A 27,099-nucleotide genomic window follows, 5' to 3' on the forward strand; every position below is an offset into this window, starting at 1 on the left:
TGGGCACAAAGCATGATGACATTTGTGTACCACGTGGATGCCCACTAAAGGACAACTACTTTACAGAAGCCTCTCTACACTCAGATAGAGAAGATGACACATTCTGCAAATGTCAGTCAACACAATTTCTCCAGTCACCCCAGGGCTTGCTCATGGGCCCTCATCCAGAGGGGCCTTGGTGGCAGTATTAGAGGATATGTATGCGCTCAGCAAAAAGAATGCTCCTCTTCAATTATGACCGAGATCCTGCCCATCCAGCCAACATGAGAAATCAACACTGTGCTCCCAGTCTAGCCCATAACCTGGGGAGACCTGCCAGTCAGCTAGCAACAGACTGTTGCATGAAAGGGGCAGTAAATTCTCTTTTAAGTACAGACAAAGAAATGGCTTCTTTATCATCATGATAATCAAAGTAACACTTTATCTGATCAAGAAACTTATTAACAGCAAAAGAAGTGTGGTAATATGCTCAGGTCCACTGAATTCACTATTCAGCAAGTAGCCCATCACCCAGAGACATCTGGCGTAACTGAGAGGAAGAATGGCCAACTGCAAGCTCCGTGGTGCTGCCAGCTGGGAAACAACACAACACCGGGCCTTATAACAATGAGGTGTAATATTTTGAATCAGCAAACAAAACATAGGCTTTAGCATTCCCCGTCATCAAAACACGCAGGTCTGGTGGTAACTGAGAGGCAGAAGTGGGAGCAACTACCTCTCACTGTTATGCCTAACAGCCCACTCACTGCTTTTTTACCTACAGTTTCCACGACCCTGAGCTCTGCTGGAAAGGTTCCAAGCAAGAATGGTTTCCACCAGAGGACAAAATAATTCCATCTGGGGGATGGAGAGGATCACTCTACTGATGAAGAGTGAGAGATCACAATCACCAAAGAAATATTACGTTGCTGCCAAACAGTGTGGACAGGGTCAACAAGGACCTTGGAGAGTCTCTGAAGAGCCTGCAGGATTTCCACATGCACAGTCGCTCAGTCGTGTCCGACTCTTTGAGCCTCCACGGACCATAGCCCCCAAGCTCCTCTGTCCACGGGATTTCCCAAGGCAAGAATACTGGTGTGGGTCACCATTTCCTTCTCCAGGTGATCTTCCTAACCCAAGGAAATGGTCTCTTCCTGCATTGGCAGGTGGATTCTCTACCACTAGCACTGCTTGGGAAGCACAGATACTTCTGTATCTAATAGCTAAAGTTAAGGAAATGCTAAGCAACCAACAAAAACCTGGGTCATATCCTTCAAGTACTTGACAAAAGTACAATTCTGTGATTGAAGTTTGTTTATAACGATGGAACTTCTGAATCATCAGGATTCATGATATACACTTGTCATCATGCTCAGATGCCCTCAAAAAGGTAATCTCACCAACCAGTCAAAAGTTGCCCCTCTAACTGTACTTAGGATATAAGATAGTGGTCGGTGTTTTTTTCCTTAATTTGACATTATAATGGATAGAAAAAGTATTTATCATTTTAATTTGCACTTCTCTGATTACTCTTGAGACTATCTTTATGAATCTCTTTACATAGATTAACTCTATTACATACAATGCAAAACTTTACAGAATTTCTTAGCATGAAATTTTACTTCTGATTTGTGGGGCATATAAAAGTTTCTAAACTATATATAGCCAAACTATCATTATTTCCTTTTATGGTTTATTTCATTGCTTTTCTACTCAGAAAAGCTTTCCTTGCCCATATTTAAACATATTTTCTTCCAGCTGTTTAGAGTTTCTTTCTCATATATAATTCTTTAATCCATCTGGAATTGACTTTTGTATGGTGTACGCTGAGAAAATAATTTTTCCCACACAGTTAACCAATTATACAGAGTACAATTTTTTTTAAATCTTCCTTTTAAGATCAAAGCAGATTTTTCCCCCCACTGATTACCATATTAATAGCAATGCTATGGGGAAGGGAGAAGAAAAAGTCTAGGAAAACCTGATCCATCAGGAGGCACTGACATTTCAGGCTCATAACAAACTACAAAATGAACTTACAAGGCTCTTCGTCCCCTAAAAGGGTTATCATTTCTAGAGAAACATAAGACCCTATTTTATCTCCCATCATTTTCAATATGAGTATGAAGCCATTTGGAGAAATAGGTGGACATTTGGGGGCTATCATATCCTTTTTATTTAATCCTGACAGCTCAATTTCACTGCCTGTCATGCAAGATAGATTTGAGAGCTGACATCATAGAAAATGTACTGAAATTTAATCCATAAAAGGCTGATGGTGATGATGGTAAGCAGGAAAAAATATCTACATAAAGTAGCAAAGGTTATCATGGGCTCTTGATGTGAGGTTTCAGTTCTCAGGCAGACGGGTAGCATTGCCGTTAGCTCAAACATCCAGCTGCTAACAGAGTTCCAAGGCACAGGTATGGAAGAGAGAACAATTTTCTCTATGAACTCATCACAGAGAATTTTAACATCTCTCTAACCTGAAGCCTGCCTCCCTTTTGCAAACATTTATATTCAACGTTGCATTTCATATGCACACTGGTGTAATACCTGGGCATCAAAGCAAAAAGGAACACATACCAACCTCCCAGCTGGGATGTGTGGGCAAGGCCAAACAGGGCGCTAACCTTCCATCCTCTGCCTGGTGGAAGCAGGCAACAGTGACCTGATTCTCCTGTTAGGCATAATACCCATAAGACAGCAGGCAGTGGGCCCTCCATTCCCTGCCCAGCCAAGCAAGCCACTCTCCAGTCTCCCTGCAGGGCAGTGACAGCATGTCTGAGCAAGAAGCTGATCTTCCATTCTACGGCCAGGAGAAGCAAACAGCAATCTGATATCCCTGGCAGGTTAGTTATCAATGGGGCCCAGTGGCGAGCAGGACCTTCATCCCTCCCCCAGCAGTGACAAGACTTAACACCAAGCGAGATGAAGACACATCCTATTACAAAAGGTAATAGGCAAAATGTCCAGGATATAATCTTAAAAATCACAAACCATAGCAAGAACCAGGCAAATCACAACATGAATCAAAAAACACAGTCAACAGATGCTAACACCAATATGAGCCAGGTGCTAGAAGGATCTAAAAAGAATTTCTAAGTAGGCATCATGAAAATGTTTCAAATGATCTGAAAGACCAATGAAAGAACTGAAAATTTCAGGAGAAAAAAGTTTTTAAAATAACCAATGTAAGCTACAGAACTTTTGAAAACTACAATAACCAAAACTGAAAAGCCAACGGACCGGCTCAAGAATAGAGCACAGGTAATAGAAAACATGATCAGTAAACTTAAGGACAGATTAACTGAATTTACAATATCTGAAAAGCAGATACAAAGAGGCTTATTAAAGAAAGCATCTCAGGGACCTACCAGACAGTAACAAAATGCCTTCTATTTATATCATCAGGATCCAGAAAGGGAGGAGAGAAACAATGGGACTGAAAAAGTATCTGAAGAAATAATGCCTGAAAAATACCCAAATTTAGCAGAAGACTTAAAGGAACAAACTCAAAACAGGAGAAACCCAAAGAAACTCACACTAAAGATATATAACAATTAAACTTTTTTAAATCCTAAAGATAAGAAAATGCCTTTAAGACAGCAGAGAAAAATGATCCATGGCTACTGGAGGAACAGCAACTGAAATGAAAGATGTCTCATATGGAGCTACCAGTTTGGTTCCAGGACCCACTGCTGATGCCAAAATCCGTGGACGCTCGAGTCTGCTCTCAATGTTCTCACAGTTTCGAATCTGAGGAGTCAACCAACCACAGACTGTAGTTCCGTCTATATTTATTGGGAAAATACCTGCATGAACGTAAACCTGCAAAGCTCAATCCCGTGTTGTTCAAGAATCAACTGCACTTCCAAACGATTAGTGTTCTTTATACACTTCAATATCTCTTCTTTGGAGTTATATCACACGCTACCAAATTATTTTTCAAGTTTTAGAGACTGCTTTATTTAATTTTATTTTTCATTAAACATTCAGCTGACACTTAAATCCAAGTCATAAAGCAGCTATATGTAAAGCAGAGCTGCCACCCCTACCCCTGTCCCCAGCTGCCTTTCACTCCATATAAAATGCCATTTTGTTCATTCTTAATTTATCCTTCTGTTCTTTTTGAAAATAGTAATAAGTGCATATGTCTTTCCTGTTTTCTCCCTCGTTCTTACACAGAAGTTAGTATATAATAAGTACCCTTCTGCACCTTGCTTCTATCAGGATAATATGTCCTGGTGATCAGTCCACGGCCGTGTATAGAGATCCTACTTGTCCATTCTCACAGCTGCAGAGTCCTCCATCATGGGTACTGTGGCTATAAGAATTCTAAAAACGTCTCTCCCAGGATTCCTACCCCTTGACTATTCAAAACACTAATCTGAGTACAACAGCGGAGGGACTTTAAAAAGGAACAAAATTATTTCATTTACAGAGACGTGGATGAGCTTAGAGACTGCAAGACAGAATGAAGCAAGTCAGAAAGAGAAAAACAAGGATCATATATTAGCATGCATATGTGAAATTTAGAAAGATAATTAATAGAGGTGAACCTATTTGCAAAGCAGAAAGAGACACAGATGTAGAGAACAAACATATAAACACTAAGTGGGGAAAGGAGTGGGAACGAATTGGGAGACTGGGGTTGACACATATCCGCCACTACGAGTAAAACAGGTAACTAATGAGAGCCTACTGTATAGCATAGGGAACTCTACTCAGTGCTCTACGGTGATCTAAATGGGAAGGAAATCCAAAAAGGAGGGCATATATGTATATGTATGGCTGATTCATTTTGCTCTACAGCAGAAACTAACACAATTATTGTAAAGCAACTATACTTCAATAAAAAATTTTAAAAAATAAAGTCCCAATTTGATTATCCTCACATTACGTAGGTTATCTGCATGAGCCCAACCCAATCAGCTGAAACCTTTAAAAATGGGGCTTTCTACTCCTGGTGGCAGAAGAGTGAGGAAAGACATTTGAGTTGGTGGAGGGGATTCAAGGTATAAAAAGGGCAACTACCTGCTTCCAGGAAAAAAGCAAATGGCTCTGCTGAGAAATGCCAATGGAGAGGAAGGACGGCCCCTAGAAGCCAAAAGCAAGCCCCAGCCATAAACCAGCAACAAAGTGGGGACCTCGGTCTTACAGCTGCAAGGAAATGAACTCTACCAACAATCAGTGCTCTTGGAGAAGACCTCAGCCTCAGACAAGGACTGCAGCACCAACCAATAACTGCACTTCGACCCTGTGAGACATGAGCAGGGGGTCCAGCTACAAGGAACCTGACCTCCCGACCCACGTGAACTGTCACATGGATACATGTGTGTTGTCCTAAACCACTGAGTTTGCTGTAATGTGAGGGCAGGAAGAAAAAACTAACACAAGGGTGACCACAATTCTCCAGCTAGTCTGCTGTATATAGTTTACCGCTAACAAATGATGCCTCACGCGTGTGTCATCTCACGTCCTTGCCAATAACAGATCTTTGGACAGTGTATCCGAGAAGTGAGATGGCTGGGACAAAGGGTAAAAACATGGGATTTCTCTAGATACAAAGTCTTCTTCACAGTAGTCACAGTATGCTGCCATTCCCACCAGCAGCACAGGGCAGTGCCAGCTGCCCCACAGCCTCACCCACAGAACATGCTTCAGACGCTATCAGTGTGCTGAGTGAGAAAGAACACTCAGTGTAGTTTCTCTTGTAACGAGGAGTATGAGGTGCTTTCCTCTAATAATAAGGAAGATTCAGCATTTACTCACAGGTTGAGGAGTCATCCTCACTCCTTTTTCCATGAACTGTCTGTTTCTAATTAAGTCTCTGTTTCTGCTGAGCGTCTCTTGTCTCTTGGCGAGTCTTGACATCTGAGTTCCATGTTTCCTTACGTATCTGGTGATTCTTGGTTGTCCGTTTATATCTTAAGAGGATGCACTGAAGTGTTGTTGGAAGGTCTGCATGCAGGAGTGGGGCTCACGATGGATGGGCTCCAATACAGGAAAATGGGGCAAGGTTTCTTGAGCTACAGTAGCGGACAGGCAAATGGCCAGCCCCTGTGGAGATGGGATCAGCTTCCCTGAGGTTAATGTCCAAACTCTGGTCAAGAGCATGGAAATTAGGCTGCCAACAGACTGCAGGTCAAGGAGGGGTAGAAGGCAGATGTCCTCACGCTTGAGAGTAAGCAGCTGTTCTACGATCCTCATTATAGGGTCTCACAAAGCACCACATCTCCCTCTGATACGTCTCAAACCCCACATCTGAAGCCTTACCAGTTCAAACCATCCAGAATATATCTCAAGTCTCCCGGTGCAGCAGAAGAAACAGAGCATCCCAGATGCTCAGGCCTGGCAATCAAGTCCGCATGCAAATTGCCATCAATCTTCCTATGTCGAGTCTCACCTCCCTCTCACCACTGACTTCAAAAGTACCTTTACACCTGCCTTTCCCAACCTGTCCTGAGTTCTGCCAGGCGGTGACCAGGTCTCCTCCCAGCTTCTCCCTCTGCAGACATTAATGGATCTCAGTGAACATTCATCTCTCACCCTTCCAGCTTCCAAAACACCAGGACAGGTGACAGCATTCCTCTGCCTCACTCACCTTTCCCTTTGCAGCTTTGTGACTTTTTGATTCCTTTACCCTCAGTTTAATACGGCATCAGGAGACAGCGTGTTTGAGCAGAAGATGACTACTGAGATTGCTTCCATTAGAAACCCTCCTCCATCTGTTCCTTTCCTCCTCCTGGCATTCCCCATGCTCTGCATGTGAGGTCTCCTGGACCAACACTCCAACTTTCCTACTGTCTCCACATGAATCTCCACGTCTTTGTCATTGGCTCTGCGTGGGTCTATGTGTCCTTTCAAAGCACTAATGCCGTCCCCAGCAGAGGCCATTTGCTTTTTGTTCTTCTGCTGAATTTCAGAAAACTGCTTCTCCATGGAGTTTTCATTCCTTATTTGTTAACATTCTGTCTATTCCATTAGTTCTGCCTCCATGAGGGCTGCCTGCCCTTGTTCTTCCTCCTTCAATTACTTCCAGCATCTCCGTCAGCGGACTGTGATCAAGCTCTGCTTGCTCAAGACTTCCTCCCCCGGCTTGGCACCTGATCAGAGCAGGTTGTGGCAAAGATACAGGTGGGGAGGGGACGTGTTCTCTCCAAGTGCTGGGAAATGAGATCACCCCCCTGCAGCCTCAGTCAGGGGCAGACTGGCCCCCAAGGCAGCTCCACTGTGGATCCCCTGGGACAGGACTACTGGCCCAAAAACCACACACCAAAAGCACCTTCATTCTGCACCCAACAGAAGACCTGAGGTCTGCTATTCCCCCAGGCTTAGAGCACAGAGTGTTCATGTCTCTGCCCACAGCACAGGAAGAATGGGGCTCACGCTTACCTCTCCTGCAAGCCTAAGCCTCACCCTCCAGAGAGGGCAGAGTAGGGGTCAGGGTTAGGGTGTGCATTCAGGCCACCATCTGTCCACCACGGCCAAAGTTTCTAAATATTCACTCAGGGACACAGAAATCACAGTCACTTCCTAGGAGGACCAAACCTGTCCCACTCAGGCTCTCACAGTTCTTTCCTGTTAGAGAGTCTCTGAGTTGGGGTGAGGAGCGGAATTTGAGATAGGATGATTAGAGTGGCTCTCAGAAGCAATGGCACCCCACTCCAGTACTCTTGCCTAGAAAATCCCATGGACGGAGGAGCCTGGTAGGTTGCAGTCCATGGGGTCGCTGAGGGTCGGACACGACTGAGCGACTTCACTTTCACTTTTCACTTTGATGCATTGGAGAAGGAAATGGCAACCCACTCCAGTGTTCTTGCCTGGAGAATCCCAGGGATGGGGGAGCCTGGTGGGCTGCCGTCTATGGGGTTGCACAGAGTCGGACACGACTGAAGTGACTTAGCAGCAGAAGCAGTAACCACTAGACTGAACAGAAAGCTGAATGAGCTGAGGAAATCAGCCAAGCACATGGCTGTGGGGAGAGCACAGTGGGCACAGGGAACACCAGAGGGGAGTGTAACAAGCAAGTGTGCGCAGGAAGCAGCAAGAACTGTGCAGCTGGCTGGCTGGAGGGGGCGCAAGGAGGAGCTGCGGAACACAAGGGCTGAGAGGCGGGCGGGCATGAAATGAAGTCAGCCCACGGTCAGAGTTGGGGTATTATTTCAGCCCAACAGGATGCTATGAGGAGAATGCTAACAGGCAAGAAACAAAAGCTGATTCACACTGTGTAACAGACACTCTTGCTGCTACACAGAGACCAGACTATGAGTCTAAGAAATGATGGAAGAACACCTGTTGAGAAACTATATTACTTGTCCTGGAGGAAAATGATGGTAGATACAAGGAGAGATGAGAGGCAGCAAAGACAATGATGAGGTCTTTACTGATAGGTAAGAGCAGCTGCTGCTTCCAGCCATGATGGGCTCACAGGATCAGGGCACACCCTCTCATCTATAACCACTAACAAGCAGACAAAATATATGAGACATCAGTTCTCAACTGGACATAAGACAACAAAGGGCTGATCCCTGAGAGATCAGAATCAATGGAAATTTCTTAGGATCCTGAGCATGACCCACATCAAGAAGTGGTTCACCTGTGATGTGATGACAGGCTAAAGACAGATATAAGGAAGAATCTAACAGAAAACTACAAATGCCTTCAAAGTGATGAATATGCTCATTCAAAGTCATGTGCCCATGAACTGATATTGACATGTGGTAGAACCCATCTGTGTGAAAAGACATTTTCAAAGATAAGAAACATAAAGCTGCATTAGGGGTCAACACCAACAGGAACATTTGCAATCAGATTTGATAATAAGGACTCTCACTTTGACCCCTAATTAAGCAAAATGTTAACTCTTCTCCCCCAAAGAATTCTATCTTTCCCATTATTAGACCTATGTTACAAAAAGGATATACTCAATTATTAGCAGTATATATTTTTTCTTTAACTTGAGTGAAGTAGTTGATTTACAATACTGTGTTAATTTGTGCTGTACAGCAAAGTGATTCATACATTATTTTTCATAGTCTTTCCACTGCAGTTTATCACAGGTTACTGAATATAGTTGTCTGTGCTATAGAGTAGGACCTTGTTTATCCGTTCTATATATCATAGTTTGCATCTGCCAATCCATCCCAGGGATAGATCACGAGTCATGTATTTTTAATTACGTCAACAAAAAATTTGTGAAAATTTGTCTTCTCTATTGTAATAGAAGTACATACATAATATTCACAATTTTGCTTCTTGATTTGTAAATCCTAAAACATGTACTCTCTGTTTTCAGGATAAAATTTTCCAATCCCTAATCAAGATCCATCTCAGCAATTCTAGACTCTTCCCAGTATTCTACCTTAAGTAAAAAACCAGGTCAAGAAATAGACAGTAAACCATGTGCTCAAGGTTCCTCTGGGATGTAACAACTGGCCAGACAGTTTCAAAGACATTAACTGAAAAGCATCAGAGGCTGGAGGGAACCTGAGGTACATCAGACGCTTCTCTTTTGGGAGAGAAGAGGTGAGACTCAGTAACCATGAGAGATCTGCCCAGTCGAGGACCAGTCCACATACACCAGATCCCCATCCTGCCTCCTCCTCTGCAGCAGTACACTGGTTCCCCTGGGCTTTCAGCCACTTGGTCCAGAACCTCATACTAATGAGAACTATGACCAAACCACCCATCAACAATGCCTTACAAAGATGCAAACCAGAACCACCTTTAACACACTATACTCAGACCTAGGAAATTCCTAATACTTAACCACCAGCCGACATCAGTGTTTCCAAGCAGAGGTGATAAGTGAAAAATTAAACCCTTGGAAAAATCTAGGAAAATAATTTTCAATAACCAGGTACATAGGGGCCAAGAAACACTACTAATAAAACAGGCACCAAACTGAAGTCATTGGCAAAATCAGAGAAAATCTTACCTTGCTTGGCAGCTGAGCAGCAGCATCTCGTGGTTATGAATCAAAATATATAAAAGAACCAGAAAGGCTTTGGCTCTAATAGAAGTGGAGGGGCTGTCCAGTAAACGGATAATTGTAGATACAAAGTCCTGTGGGAGACATGAGAATATTTTCTGAGAAAGCATGAAACAAATAAATAGAACAGTCAACTCTGAAAGTCAATAGATTATAATAACCAAACAGAAAATAAAATAACATCACCTGTCAGTTTTTAAATTCTTTTTTAGTGCTATACTCTATACCAAGTTATTAAAAATGTATGATCTCATTTAAACCTGAAAAGTAGCTGGAAAAGGTAACAATATTATCTCTGTTTTAAAAAAGGAAATCTCAAAAAGTTAAGCACTTTGCCCCAAATAGCAAAACTGGATTCAAATCCAGGTCAGACAGACAATAAAGCCTGGTTCTTAACCACCCATCACATGACTGGAAGTGTGGCAATAACCAGAACTCAAAGTCACGACTGCATGTCTGCATGAACTTTTGAGCAAACCTTCACACACAAAGATCACACCTCTAGTCTATACAACTGAAGTCCTAGAGACATAAAGTGAAAAAAACAGCCAATACGGGACACAGGAAAAAACCTCAATTTCTATGCTGGGAGGGATTGGGGGCAGGAGGAGAAGGGGACGACAGAGGATGAGATGGCTGGATGGCATCACTGACTCGATGGACGTGAGTCTCAGTGAACTCCGGGAGTTGGTGATGGACAGGGAGGCCTGGCGTGCTGCGATTCATGGGGTCGCAAAGAGTCGGACACGACTCAGCGACTGATCTGATCTGATGTACGCATGCTCAGTCACATCTGACTCTGCAACCCCATGGACTGTAGTTCATCAGGCTCCTCTGTCCATGGGATTTCCCAGGCAAGAATACTGGAGTGGGTTGCCATTTCCTACTCTACTATTTCTATAACATGCTTTACTTAAAGGTTTAACACAACACAGAGGAATAAGTGTTGACAAGTGTTAGTGTCATGTTCTCTTGTAACAAAAAGACTGTATCATTCCGGGAGCCTATGGATATGCAAAAAATGGAATACACATGCACACAGGGTTAATAGATATACGTAGGCACAAATACGGAATGGGATTGTTATAAAGATGGTTACAGAGGGCAGGACTTTAAGTTCCTGAGAGTCCTTGGCAGAGGCAAGCTCCTAAGAGTGACATTGTGTGTCCAAGGAGATGTAAGCAGCTCAATTTTTTTTATTATTATTTTTTTTTTTGCCAAAGTGCTTTTACATTGGGCGCTATACTGGAGGGCAGGAAGCACTTACACAGCCATGTACAGGCTTCTATTTTAAAGTGGAGATATATCTATATCTATGCATCAGTCTTTCTGCCTTTTCATACTGTTCATGGGGTTCTGAAGGCAAGAATGCTGAAGCAGTTTGCCATCCCCTTCTCCAGTGGACCACATTTTGTCAGAACTCTCCACCAAGACCCATCCATCTTGAGTGGCCCTACATGGCATGCCTACAGGGCATGGTGGTCCCTTAAACTGCAAGGAGATCACACCAGTCAATCCTAAAGGAAATCAACCCTGAATACTCATTAGGAGGACTGATGCTGATGCTCCAATACTTTGGCCCCCTGAGGCAAAGAGCTGACTCATTGGAAAAGACCCCCATTCTGGGAAAGATTAAAGGCAAGAGGAACAGGGGGTGACAGAGGGTGAAATGACTGGATGGCATCACTGACAACGGACACGAGTTTGAGCTTGCTCAAACTCAAGATGGTGAAGAACAGGGAAACCTGGTATGCTGCCATGGGGCTGCAAACAGTCAGACACAACTGAGCGACTGAACAACAACGAATCCACCAGTCTCACCTAGATCCTGAACTGAATAATCAAACTAATTCATCAACTGGGTCGTGAAAAACAGAATCAACACCAAGGTGGCCTTGAGTAATGGACCTGTTTTCACCTTTCCAGTTGACAATAGAAAGCCCATTTCCCCACAGTCAACTCTCAGTTCTAATTTATACAGTGAAGCCCATAGATCAAAACAACAAACTGTTTCCCACACTGACACCACTCTCACACATACACGTGCATACCTGCAAAACCATGAAAATATCCACTAGCTATGTACTGAAAAACGGTTTCAGATGACTGCAGACTAGAGAGACATGATACCTGACTGCCGATTCAGTATCTGGAAGTTCTGTTTCACATCAAAGAACATTACAGGGACAACTGCAAAATCTGAAAAGGTCTATATTAGCTATGTTAAATAAATGTCAGCTTTGGGGACTTCCCTGGTGGTTCAGCGGCCAGGACTGCACACTCCCAATGCAGGGGGTCTGGGTTCAATCCCTGGTCAGGGAACTAGCTTCCACATGCCCCAACTAAGAAGTCCACAGGCCATAAGTGAAGATCCCACACTCCACAAGTAAGACCCGGCACAGGCAGGCAGGTGAACAGTTAGACAGACTGACAAATTAATACATAGTTAAGAAAAAAATGAAAGTTTAAGTGTTTAATCTTTCCTCTGCTGGTAGGAAAGTGAGCTGTCATTTCTCCAAAGACTTAAAAAAATGTTTTCTTCTGACCCAGTTGTTGTATCTCAAGAATTTTAGTGTAACAAAGTGATGATCAAAAGAGCTTTAAGTACAAGAATGCTCATGGCAGTACTGTTGACAAGATAGACAAAAATAGGAAACAAACTTAACATCCCAAAATAGGGAATTTGTTAAATTGTAAGATTCTGGGAAAGATGGAAGGCAAAAGGAGAAGAGGGCAGCAGAAGATGAGATGGATGGATAGCATCACCAGCTCACTGGACATGAATTTGAACAAACTCCAGGAGATAGTGAAGGATACGGAAACTTGGCCTGCAGCTGTCCATGGGGTCACAAAGAGTCCGACACGCCTGAGCGACTGAACAGCAACATTATATCCAGTAATGATGCATGTGAGGAGGGCAGGTGGAGTAGGAAAGAGACATCACAGAAGTGACATTGCATGATTTCCAAAGCCACGTTTACAAAGGCCATGCGGCTCCTGTCTGGTTCTGTTGAGACACTCTCTCTCTTGGAACCCAGCGGCTATGCTGTGAGGAAGCCCTACTAGGCCTCAGGGGCCCTACGCGGAAAGCGACTGAGGATCCCAAGCCACAGCCCAGTTGGGTTCCCAGGGAATGGCAAGCACCAGATTGCCAGTCATCTGAGTGAGCCTTCTAAAAAGTTTCTTCTCAGTCTTTCCCAGCTTTGCCTAAATTACCAATTGGTGAAATAAGCAAATTACTGGTCTTGTTTAAGCCATTACATTTTGAGTAGTTACACACCAAGAGATAAGTGAAATATAGCTTAAGTATACAGTGAAAGAGGAAATTTTTCCAGGTGCAATGAAAGTTTTGTACAGCAACAGTTATAATTTTAAAACACAGAAACGTCACTAAGAAGTCATGATGAGGTCTACTCTATGTCTTATTGATGGATTATTATGTAGCCATTACTAACAATATTGAAAAACTAAAATAATGCTTATGATTTTGAGTGAAACAAACTAGAAAAACTATGGCAAATAACAAAGATAAAAAACTGCATACAAGATTTGTTTGTAACACCATAATTCCCAGTCCCTTACAAGATGCAATATATTACAGACTCTAATTTTGGATCTATACCTAAAAGCACCTTATGCCCCCAAATAAATTCTCATCTTGTCATTTCAGAAAAAGTAAATGAACAGTACTGACTGACTCCCTAAAACTAACTGCCCAGGGCACCATAGTTAATCTTAAGCACCGTGCACCAGACTTCTAGAACAGTATTAATCTTACAACAAGATTACAGGCTGCAGGCAAAGACTAGTGCCAAGGATGAATAATCAAAACCACCTTCAGAGAGTCAAAATAACCCCAGGTTATTTTGCCTATAGGTTGCCATCCACTATGTATTCATCTTTGATTTAAATTCATCTCACCATTTGGCTCAACACAACTAAATTTTACACATGGAAGAAAAAAAGCAGAAGCTGTTGAGGTCTATAGCCCAAACCACAGATTGAAGAGCTTCTGTCCAACAGTCAAATGGTTCTTGGCAGTGATTGCAGAACTGACATATCTACATAACATAAAGATGATGTTATGAAATGTTCACCATGTGAGGAATTGGTTCAAAGATATGAAGCTTACATCACAAAGTGGTATCTTGATCAAAATTAAGCAAAAGGATAAAAATTCCTCCAGTACATATCATAAAGACAAAATTATGAGATGAATAAAAAAAAATAACAGTGATGTAGAGAACGTCAAAGTTATTTATTTCCTGCAAATCTCCAAAGGTAAAATCGATTTGTTTCAATCAACTGTCGTAGGTAAAAAATCATTTAGTACAGCCTGGCCATTAAATGACAGTAGCCTCAAAAGAAAAAAAAAAAAAAGAGAGAGAGAGAAATCATGTGTGTGAATAACTACACTGACATAGTTTTCCCATTTAATGTTGATGGAAGTGAAAAATGTACTACAATTGTTTTTGGATTACACTTTCCTTAAAGAAGTTTAGCCAAGTATCTAAGTAAAATGTCTCTTACACAACACATTTATTAACGTAGACCGATGAAAAATGTGAATACAAACTCTATTAATATGCATTAACTAATTACCATATTTTAAATGAGCAACCTTGAAGTCAGGATGCTTAGTGTCTTTGTGAGAAACAAACAAACAAAAAAAACCTGAGCTGACTGGCTTTCAGATTTTTCAAAGTTTTATATGCATGAAATTTCATAGTGATCTTCCATAGTACCTCCAAACATCATAAGCACCTTCTGGTTTATTAATCACTGTTGTGCTACTTTGTCAAAATATGAAACCTGAAACAGCTTCAGTCAAACTAGATTGCTGAAATAAAAATGGACAGCAGCTCCTGCTAAAATTAACAAATCAGGCACAAATTACCAAGGTATCCACAGGCAGTAACACCCAGAAGGAAATCATCTTACCAATGAGCATGAGCAAATGCACCTTGAAACACGGTATGACTCTTAAAAAGTAATGCTTAAATTGTTAAGTGACCCCAAAGCATATGAAGTGCCAAAGTATGCATCACTGATTGTGCAGCTAAGAGGCACATTCAAGGTCACACACCTCACGGGAAAAAAATACATCGCTAAGGCAGATGTTTGAATCCACGTAACGTGTAAACAAGCTGATGTGAGTGTACTAAGCTCAATTAATTGAAGTAGAGCAGAGTAGGGTTCCCAGAGTTTTATATACTTTCAGTTTTCTAATATCAAGAACGAGGCACTGGATTTTTAATGTCTGCTTTTATTTTTTTAAGTCACATGGGTGACTTTGTTTTTTACAAAGCAGTACACCAGTTTACTACAATTTTCATTTGCTTTCCCCCTTCTCCCTGTATGCATTTATAGGCATGCATATGTATGTATGTACACATATGTGTGTATATAGATAGGTACGTACATGAAAGGAGAGGGGGAAGGAGGGAAGAAGGAAGCAAGAAAGAAGGGAAAGAAAGCAGTCTGCCATTCTAAACTTGTAATGACATCTGCTGCTGCTGCTAAGTCGCTTCAGTCGTGTCCAACTCTGTGCGACCCCAATGACATCTAGTATCCAACAATCATCCTGATTCACATTACTTGGTCTTCTTAGCTGATTCAAACATTGCTCAGTTGTCTGAAGCTCATTCTCTGACAGATTCTTCAGGAAGAGCTCATGGGAACTGACCTCATCCATGCTCATATATCTACCTGTGGTCCCTGTAACAGAACACGCAAGATACTGAGTATAAAATCCGTGATGACAGACTCTCAGAGGAGCAGCTAAGACAGTGCCTAATTTTACTTAAGAGTTTCTCCTAAAGGAATAATTACAGAAGTCCACACAAAAGAATTTAGCCATAAGAATGCTCTCTCTTGCCAAAAAAAAAAGGGGAGGGATTCTAAAATGTGCAGCAGTGAGCTGCTAGAAAGCACTGGGGTCCCTTCACATCATGGACCACCATAACCCTTTGGAAACAATACTGAAGCATTTTACTGAGTTACACACACATTCCTAACATCACTAAAGAGGAAAAGTATGAACAAACAATCGATCTAATTTCAATAGATTGATCTAATTTCTGTAAAAAGATTCTAAAATAGCACATGCATGTGGCAGCAGGGAAAAGGAAATATGTCAACGTATTAATATACATACAAACACACAATAAATAACAATTTGAAAAGTATATGCAAAAATTTTGATGAGATTATTTTGGGAACATTAAGCACTTTACTCTTCTGTACTCTATGTTCCATATATTCTGGATTTTCAATACTAAATCCTAAAATTCATGAGTTATAAACATAACCTAATACAAATAAATATAAGTGACATTAGCCACTTTTAGTTTCTAGATACTATAATTAAGGAAAATTGCAATGCCCTCATCCAGTATCTCTCTCCCTAATAAAACATCAGGAAACATGTTTACCACACCCTCAAACTCCTCCAGCCCCAGATCTTTAAGATCAAACATTTGTACACCATAAGAGCTTGGAAGAGACCGAAAAATAAAACCAGAAAATATACCAGGTATTTTAAAAAATCAGTTTATATGGCACAAGACTGGTAAACAAGCTCACACATAACTTACAAGGTTTTCTCTTATGCCTGGTCATGCCTTCTGGAAGCTACTCATCCAGTCACTCAAGCATCTGAACTGTGAAAAGGTTATCAATTCCTTACATCTAGTGATGATGCAAGAATTACATATAAAATACTGTCTACCAAGGATTCTGAAAGTATCCTGTGAAGAGTTTCGTTTGTCCTTTTTCTCTTTTTTTGAAAACAGGGTAGAAAAACAGTTTGTCATTTTTTTGTTTTGCCCAATTTTTCTACTTACTGAAATATGTGGAATACATGATTTGTAACAAAGAGAGTCCCCTGTACCATGGCTGTGAACACTCAGTTTCACATCACAGAGTCTAGAACTAACACTCATTTCGATAAAGGAATCTTCTGCATTTAGCACATTATAGACAAGCAGATCCTTTTGAAGATGATGACAAAATAAAGCACTGTGATGCACATGGCTGCTGAATAACCATCGTCTAAGGATAATGATATCCATGTAGCTAATGCAGGTGATACTGTGAAGTTAAATTCTTTGAACACACCAATGTCCATTCAAGGACATAAACATTATTCAGAAGGTAATAATAATACGACCTAATGAATCTACTGTAACATGAAAACATGGCTACAATCACATATTTCAAATGGAGAATCAGAGAGATTAATTACAAACCACACATGTGCGTGTTCAGTCACGTCCGACTCTTTGCGACCCCATGGACTGTAGCTTGCCAGGCTCCTCCTTCTTTCCAGGCAAGAATACTGGAGTGGGTAGCCATTTCCTCCTTCAGGGGATTTTCCCGACCCAGGGATCAAACCTGCATCTCCTGCACTGGCAGGTGGATTCTTTACCACTGAGCCACCTGGGAATCCCGACAAACTTCAAGTAACTATAAATCATAAAGTATGCTGCTAATCAAGTAATCCTAAATTCTAGGTTTTATTGTATGATAAATATAGTATGTGTCTTAATGACTGCTGGTTAAATTACAAGTAAACAGTACTCTTGTCTACCTTTCTAGAGAATAATTCAGCATTATTTATGCACAGGCTTCGAAGTATGCATAACACCTTTGGTAACTGATTAGCAGTAGACACAAAGAGGCATGGAAATAGGATGCTCACTGCAGCAGGCTGAGTGCAAACCACAAAGTCAGAGGCAAATAGCTCAACAGTGGGAGAAGGGTTCAATTACCATCTGCCACAAAATGAAAACTTATTTTTAAAATGTTCTTAGGGTATATTTAAAGACATATGCCTAACTATGATAAATCAACACATTTCAATCATAAGTTTATAAATGTGTGCACAAAATACATAGACATATGAACCAAAGACTAAAAGAGATAAACCTACATGGCAACAGTAATTAGCTCTGGGCAGTGAGATTATAGTCTATTTTGTTTTCTTCTTTAGGTTCTTCTAAATTTTCTGCAGTAAACAGTAATTTCTCTCACTTAAAAGGAATGGCAGGGGCCTCTTTGGGGGCTGAATTTCAACACAAAAATCTACCACAATACATAGGCACCAGTCCCCCAAATAGACAGGTGTGGTTCTTTCTTTCCATATCCAGCTGGAAGTGGTAAGCCTGGTATCTGTTCCTGGGCCTCTTCCTCTTCCACTCATTCTAGCCTGTTCACAACCAACGCCTGGAAAAAACACAATTACCAATAATAACCCCTAAAACACACACCTACATGCAAATATTTGTATTTTTCTTTAAGTAAAAATAAAACTATGGCCACTGTGTCAAAACCCCTAAGGAAAGCCAGAATCACAGCCCTACCATGAGCTGGATCTTCTTCCTACTTCCCTGCCTCTTTCTGCATCCCTTCCCCACTGCTCACTGCGGCTAGCACTGCTGCTCTTCCTTCTCTTCCAGGGTCTCTCCAAGAATTCTCACATTTCAGGGAAGCTGAACGAAGTACAGAGTCGTTCCTGCACATGTTCACACAGCACACTCTTTCTTGTCACTGAGGGCTCAGCTGGAACATCACCTCCACAGAGAGGTTCTCCATGACTTCCCCCTGCCCTCCCCCAGCAAATGGTGTCTGGCTCCACCCCCTGCACACATCCCCCGGCAAGACATCTTATCAACATCATCCTGTTCAATGTTCTTCAGAGCACTGACACTATCCGAAATTATTCTGTTTCTTGGCTTACCGTCTGGCCTGAGCATCAGCTTTAACATTTATAACCTCCATCAACTTGATAAAATCACTCAAGGCACTAAGTCTCATTTGAGAATAACCCAGGGTTACAAGTCATTAAGTGTCTAGTCTATGATAAATGTTCAATATGATGGTAGATTGTTTTAATTAATGAAAAATAGAACCTTATCTTTTAAATGACAATTCACCATATTTAAATGGACAGAGATACATTTTAAAGACTACAGGACAAGACAGAAAAGATGTACAACAGTTTAGAGGCCTCAGCACCTGAAGATCAGTATGTCAATGAGTTTGCTGGGGTTTTACTCCGCCTCTTACATCCCATACTGGGTGCTGGATAATGCAGCAGTCCAGAAACACCAATAGCGCATGTGCAGGTGTGCACGCACGCATGCGCGCACACACACACACACACACGCACACACAAATACAGGGGAAACATCAGCTCTCTCAACCAGACACACACACACACACACACACACACACACACACACACACACACACACAAATATAAAGGAAACATCGGCTCTCTCAAGCCAGAAGATCAGGAAAGGGACAGGCTGGAAAGCCCAAAAACATTCAGACAATAGCTACTTTACTTTAGCCAAGCATCATGAAAAAACCATGGCCCCTTCAGCAAAGGGCAAGAGCGGAGCCTAGACTCCCACCCTCACGTGACTGTAACAAGGCATCCAACACCCCTCCCTGCCAGGGAAACAGGAAGGACCACAAGGAGAGCTGCGACTTTCATCCCAACCCAGCAACAACAAGCCCCCCTGGCCCCAAACATGGTATCAGCAGAGATACTGATACCATGGGATACTGATGGGATGCCCAGACCTCTACCCATATTCGCAGCAGTGATGTTCCTCTCCCCATTCCTGCTGAGATGGCATCATGAGAGGCTAGTGAGAGGCCTCCACCTTTGCCACCTTCTGCTAGGAATGGGGCGCCCACCTGTACCCAACCAGTGTCAATGGAAGAGCAACGAGGAGCTCTTCCCCCCACCAGCCAGGAAGGCATCAGAGAAGGTGTTGGAAGCCTGGGTTCCCACCCCTGCCCAACAGGAAGGAGGAGCTCTGCCATGTCCCTGGGGTGTTAGCAGAAGCCCACAGGGCAATCTGGGTTTCCACACCAACAGGGGAGGAACAAAGCAACGCCATCCTTCCTCTGCCAGTTCAGTGTCAGAGGAGACCCGCCGAAACGGGAGATTTCAATAAAACCCAGGATCCTAAAACATAACACCCAAAATGTACAGCTGATACAGAGCTTCCGTTTAACAAGATGACAGAGTTCTGGAGCTCTGTTTCACAACAATGCAAATATACTTAACACTACTAACTACACGTAAGAATGGTTAAGAGAGTAAATTTTATGTTTTTTATCACAATTTTAAAAATTTAAGTAACAATACTAATTAAATTCAAAAGATTATTTCTCAATTAACACAGGTAGTTATTCAATCATTAAGATATATGAAATATTAAACATTATAAAATAAATATAAAATCATTTAATTAATGCATATTATTTTACTACCTTTGTGAAATACCATGTTTTAAACTCAATCAATCCATACCTGTGTAAAGAAAAATAAACTGCAAAACTCTCAGCCTCTCTTACCACAATTTACACAGCAAAACTATTCAAATGGTACTCTTTCTAATACAATGATAACAACCTTCAGTGACTTGGTAAATTAAATATCAAAAATTAGATACACAAACTATACGTTCTGTGAGGCTCAAATTTCTTAGCAGAATCAAAATCAGACTAATAAAAGCCAAGAACTGGTTTGCTCTCTATTTTGATTTTTAAGATCAAGTTTACTATGTAAACATGACAATTATTAATCATAGAAATTTTTAGCTTTATAAAAAATCAAATTTAACACATTGCATTTCATGGAGAAGAACCACGGCAAACACTATATTTAAGTGGCCCCATTCCACGCTTCTTAGCAGTGTTACCTGCTGAGAATGTTTCAGAACACTCTAATTTGACAGCTATTATCCCTCAGAAAAAGTTAGATAATTGGTCCAATAAGTGTAAAGAACATTGCATACTACATCACCCTTAGGAAGATTCATAATACACATGAGCGACTGAAAAACTGGGGAAGGTTGTACAACTGAAAATCTCTCTCTGCCTCACTGCTTTCCAAATGTGTGTATGTAGCCATGGTCTACTATTTTCATCTGCTAACACCTCACTGGACACTAATGTTCAAGGGCAGGACTTCTCCAACCATAACCTTCCAACCAATCCTCTAGAGACCTCATTAAAATGTCAGCTCTGATTCGGCAGGTCAGGGTCTGATTCGTCCTGATTCGGCTGTGATTCGGCCTGAGGGTCTGCGGTTCCGAAACGCTCACAGGTGATGCCCACGTTTCTGGCTCAGGGATCACTCCTCAGTACGCGGCTAAAGAAGATACTGAGGACAGTTACAGCAGAGAGTTCTTTGCAGCTGTGTGGTTTGGTGATAGGAACTGAACACTTACAGACTCTACAGTACATAAAATACAGGTATATCAAAGGATTAGGAGAAGATGAAGTTAAAAACAAGAGAAAGGGTGCTCTGAAGGTTCAGTGTGCTAGCGGAGTATTAGGACACGGAAAGGAATAAAAATGAGTCAGAGTGAGCAAAGACTATAAAGGGACCCCTCCAAAAGGCAGGCAAAGGACATGGGAAGAGAGATGGGGGCTGAGGACAAAGAGCCATGAGAAATATTAGCATGGGGGAAGGATTCATAAATTTTCTAACTTTTCATTACTAAAATGGGACAAGTCGGCAGAGCCATTTACCGGATTTCTATTCTAATCACTAAAAGACTCTTATAACATCTTCAGATGAATGGCCTGTGGTACAGAGGTTTGGCAAATTCAAAAGGGTCCCCTTGAGATGATAAATAAATTCCACAGAGATATATTGCTTATGGAGCCACTAAAATTGCAGGAGAAAATAACCATTTTTAAAGTGGAATCATAGGTCAAACCTTTTCTTGAATTAGCCTCTGAAGATGAATCCCACAGGACAGCATTGCACTGAATAAGGTCAACATGTACTGCTGGACTTTGCAGATGGCAGAGGCCAGGGAGTTTATTACCGAGGTCAGTCCCACCTTCTCAATAACATTCTGGAAGGCAGTAGGTGAATGGCGGGTGATTCTACACAAGGCCTGCAGCAAGAAGAGAACAGACACGTTAGAAGACTCCAATGGCACAAGCCAACCCCCAGAAAGAGAGCAAATACTTCTGTGAAAAGGAGAAAAAGGTGCTTAACTTGCTCCTTCATCACTTATCTTGGCATAAGTAATTTGAACAATTTAGACACATTTAAAACAATAATCCAACTTCCAATAAAAATTTAAGTTGGGAAACACAGGACAGAGAGGGAAGTGGGAAGGGGGTTTAGGATGGAGAGGACACGTGTATACCTATGGCTGATTCATACTGATGCATGGCAAAAACCATCACAATATTGAAAGGTACTTATCCTTCAATTAAAATAGAAAATTAATAAATTAAAAAAATTTAAGTCATAAAACATTAGAAAATCCTACAAGTATCATGTACATTATGCTGCTGCTGCTAAGTCACTTCAGTCGTGTCTGACTCTGTGCAACCCCACAGACGGCAGCCCACCAGGCTCCTCTGTCCCTGGGATTCTCCAGGCAAGAATACTGGAGTGGGTTGCCATTTCCTTCTCCTATGTACATTATGAGTTAACTAAAATGATAAAAGTTTTTCTGTATAGACTCATAAATTTTAAGCAATGAAAACATTAAGATAAGCCTTCTAAATGTAGACACTAAGTTAAAGGCTGAAGAAATTGTCATAAAAGTAAATATTTAACAATTATTGTTTAGTATGTGAAGAACATGATCTGAGAATATCTAAAGACTATCTCCTTAATTCTCCCAAATAGCATTTGAAAGGTATTATTATTAGCCCCATTTTATAGATCATAAAACTAAGGGACAGCGTATTTAAATAATTTGCTCAAAGGCATCATTTGCTAGCAAGTGGCAAAGACAGAAGTCAAACCAAAGTAATCAAGACCCCTGAGCTAGTTCTCAAGTTCTCACAGACTATTAAAGATGAAATTTACAATTAACAAACTAGTAGAATTTAATAAGTACTGTAATGGAAGTGGGCTCAATTATGCTTGGAAAAGCACGAAAAGTTAAGTCAACAAAAGCTACAGAAGGAGAATGATAACTGAGTCAGTTTTTGAAGGTGAGTGGGAAATGGACAGGTGGGAAAGTAGATAAGAAAATTCTAGCCAGAGAGAAGAGAACAAGTATTCACATGGAGACATGAAGATGAAGAGCAGGTTCTAGGAAGGGCAAGTTGTCTGATGCAACTCTCAGGCGAAGAAGAGACAGAGAGAGTAGGAAAGAGGGGAAAATGATGATTCAGCTGCTGAAGAGATTATCTTTTCCCATTCTTGCCTCCTTTGCTGAAGATTAACTGACCACAGATGCACAGGTTTACTTTCAGGCTCTGTGTTCCACTGATCTGTATGTCTTGTTTTTTTGCCAATACCACACTTTTTTGATTAATGTAGCTTTATAATACAGTCTGAAGCCTAGGAGGGTGATACCTCCAGCTTCATTATTTTTTTCTCAAGATTGCTTTGGGAATGAGGGGTCTTTTGTAGTTCCACACGAATTTTGGGATTATTTGTTCAATTTCTATGAAAAATGTCATGGGTATTTTGAAAGGTATTACATTAGATCTATGGATTGCTTTGAGTAGTATGGCCATTTGAATAATATTAATTCTTCTAATCCAAGAGCATGGGATATCTCTTCCATGTCTTCCAATCCTCTTCAATTTCCTTCATCAGTGCTTTATAGTTTTCAGAGTGGAGGTCTTTCACCTCTGTAGCTAAGTTTATTCCAAGGTATTTTAGTCTTTTTGATGTGATTTAAAACAGGATTTTTTTTTAATTTCTGTTTCTGATAGTTCACCATTAGTGTATAGAAAAGCAACAAAGTTCTGCCTATTAATCTTGTATCCTGCATCTTTGCTGAATTCATTTATCAGTTCTAATGGTTTTTTTGTGGAGACTTTAGGTTTTTCTATATGAAGCATCATGTTATCTGCAAATAGTGACAGTTCACTTTTTGCTTTCCAATTTGGATGCCTTTTATTTCCCTTATCTGACTGCTGAGGGTAGGACTTCCAATACAAAGTTAAACAGAAGTGATGAGAGTGAGCATCCTTGTCTGGTTTCTGAATTTAAAGGAAAAGCTTTCAGCTTTTCACCACCGAGTATGATGTTAGTATGGATATGTCAAAAATAGCCTTTATAATATTGAGATATGTACCCCCTATAACCACTTTCATGACAGCTTTTAGCATGAATGGTTGCTGAATTTTGTCAAGTGCTTTTTCTGCATCTATTGAGACAATCATGTGATTTTTATTATTCCTTTTGTTAATATGATGTACCTGACTGACTGATTTGCAAATGTTGAACCATCCTTGGATCCCTAGAATAAATCTAACTTGATTTGGTGTATGATCCTTTTTATATATTGTTGGATTTGTTTTGCAAACACTTTGTTGAAAATTTCTGCATCAATGGTTCATCAAAGGTATTGGCCTGGTATTTTTATTTCTGTACTGTCTTTGACTGGTTTTGGAATCAGGCTAAAGTGAACTTTTAGAATGAGGTTATCACCTCACACCTATCAGAATGTCTATCATCAAAACATCTACAAATAACAAATGCTGGAGAAAATGTGATGAAAAAGGAACCCTTGTACACTGGTAGTAGAAATGTAGATTGGAGCATTCACTATGGAAAACAGTATGGAAGTTCCTCAAAATTCTAAAAATAGAACTACTATTCGGCCCTGCAGTTCCACTCCTGGGTATATATCTGAAAAAAATGAGTACATTAATTTGAAAAGACAGATGAGCCCCAGTGTTTGTAACAGCACTATTTAAAACACCCAAGATATGCAAGCGACCCCCAAAAAAAGATAAGTGGATAAAGAAGATGTAGGGTATACACACACACACACACACACACACACACACACAATGATGGAGTATTACTCAGCCATAAAAAAGAAGGAAATTCTGCCATTTGCAGCAACGTAGATGGATCTAGAGAATATTGCTGCTGCTGCTGCTAAGTCGTTTCAGTCGTGTCCGACTCTGTGCGACCCCATAGACGGCAGCCCACCAGGCTCCCTCATCCCTGGGATTCTCCAAGCAAGAACACTGGAGTGGGTTGCCATTTCCGTCTCCAATGCATGAAAGTGAAAAGTGAAAGTGAAGTCGCTCAGTCATGTCCGACTCTTCGAGACCCCATGGACTGCAGCCCACCAGGCTCCTCCGTCCACGGGATTTTCTAGTGAAATGTATTTGACAAATACTGTACAGTATCACTTATATGTAGAATTTTTTAGAGTAATACAAACAACTGTGTACAGGAAAATAGAAACAGACTCACAGATATTGAAAACAAACTACTGGTTGCCAGAGAGGAGAGAGAAATGAGGGGTAAGTTAGGGGTATGAGATTAAGAGACACAAAGTCATGTACAAAACAGATAAGCAATAAAGACACACTGTAGAGCACAGGAAATTATAGCCATTATCTTGTAATAGCATTTAATGAAGTATACTGCGTAAAAATACTGAATCACTATGCTGTACATGCATGTCTGCATGGTAAGTCGCTTCAGTTGTGTCCAACTCTTTGCAACCCTATGGAGTATAGCCTGCCAGGTTCTTTCGTTCATGTGATTCTCCAGGCAAGAATACTGGAGTGGGTTGCCATGCCCTCCTCCAGGGAACCTTCCCAACCCAGGGATGGAACTCGTATCTCTCACGCTTCCTGCACTGACAGGCAGATTCTTAATAACCACTAGGGCCACCTGGGAAGCCCCACTATGCTGTACGCCTAAAACTGATAAAACATTGTAATATACTTCAATTAAGAAAACAGAATTGTTTCATTATTTCAGTATCATCTCAAATATTATTCAATTCTGGATTAAAAAAAAAAGCATTCTAAATGGAGTCCCTAAAGATCATGCTACAATTTGAATTTTTTAAGGAAATTTAGAGATCTCCCTTAAAGTGACTTAAAGACAGTGAACAGTAATTATCATCAGCACTGTAACAATTCTTGGGAGAGGCTTTCAAAATAATACTGACTTGCTATTGATATAAAATATCCACCCAACCATATGGGTTATTTCTTGATGCAAGATTTGTCCAGATTACTTCTAAGTGTATTCAAAGCAATATGAGGGCAACTGTAAGGTCCGGTCTTCAGAAAGGTGCTCAAATGCCTAACTTATCTTCCATTTGGAAAAAGTCATGGAAGAAATAACCTTTAATTCGTCACTCTGGATATAAAACACAGTTGAGAGTTCACAGAGGCTTAAGAGCATATGAGTACTTGTATTTCCCAAATTTAAAAAAATTAAATCTCAAGAACGACTTTCAGTGATCTGGTGTTTAAAATATTTGCTTATTGAAACAGAGTTTGAAATTCCATTTTATAGCTGGAAAGAACATTTTCAGTTCAAAATTCACTACAAAATTTACCTCAAAAAGGACACTGTGTTATCTCTAGTTTTTTCATAAACTTTTTTTTAAGGTTAATTGCTTTACAGTATTGCATTGGTTTCTACCAAACATCAACATGAATCAGCCATAGATTTACCCATGTTTTCCAGAATTTTTAACCATCTATTTATTAAAGCAATGTCTAAGAAAAGGGACTTAATTTGGAAGTGAAGGCTGCATACCTATTAGACATGAACAGAATCACCGTGGAATAAGTTAAGAACCATTTCTTTTCTGTCTCTTGAATGATTTTTTTTTATGTCATATCAAAATTACCTTGGGAACTTCTTCAAACTCTACACTCTCCCATCTGACCTCTGAGACCTTAAGCTACATGGGAAAGGGGCAGCGGGTGGAGAGAGAGGAGGAATAGTCAGTGTTGTTGAAAAGTTCTCCTACAACGCCGGGGTGAACCACCACCCTGGAGCACTCTTCACTTTGTGACTCTTCCTCAGGGCCCTCCAGAGATCATAAATGGCCCGCCCAGTCACCTCCCTCACTGGAGCCATTCTACTCAATCTAACAGTTTCTCTGGTTCCCACTGTGGTTCATATAGAGATTCCCTACAAACCTAATAAATCCAGAAATCCTCTTATCCATTCAACACATTTCCCAAGTCAGGTCCACTCCCTTCAGGTCCATCCTAAGCAATGGATGCCATTCCTGAGGGGGGAGGATTAATTACCATCTTTCACTCTACACCCAGGGCAGTGTTTTCCAAGAGCTTCAAGGCCTAGGGCAGCGTTTCTCAAACTTCAATAGGCATTAGAAGTG

General features: G+C 41.0%; 1 protein-coding gene across 21 annotated transcripts in view; it reads right to left on the reverse strand.

Annotated features, from left to right (window-relative positions):
* Positions 1-27,099, reverse strand: part of ULK4 (unc-51 like kinase 4) — a 509,803-nt gene that overhangs the window by 376,749 nt on the left and 105,955 nt on the right. For all 21 annotated transcript variants that reach the window (XR_008706191.1, XM_055558092.1, XM_055558086.1 and 18 more), the window contains 2 exons: positions 21,724-21,906; positions 9,923-10,050 (listed from right to left, as the gene is read on the reverse strand). Coding sequence is in view for 20 of the 21 variants with exons in the window: in XM_055558092.1 (XP_055414067.1) it covers positions 9,923-10,050; positions 21,724-21,906 (311 nt within the window). In the remaining variant the exon portion in view is untranslated. The remainder of the gene's footprint in view (positions 1-9,922; positions 10,051-21,723; positions 21,907-27,099) is intronic.

This window comes from Bubalus kerabau, chromosome 20, assembly GCF_029407905.1.
Source record: "Bubalus kerabau isolate K-KA32 ecotype Philippines breed swamp buffalo chromosome 20, PCC_UOA_SB_1v2, whole genome shotgun sequence".
Classification (NCBI taxonomy): Eukaryota; Metazoa; Chordata; class Mammalia; order Artiodactyla; family Bovidae; genus Bubalus; species Bubalus kerabau.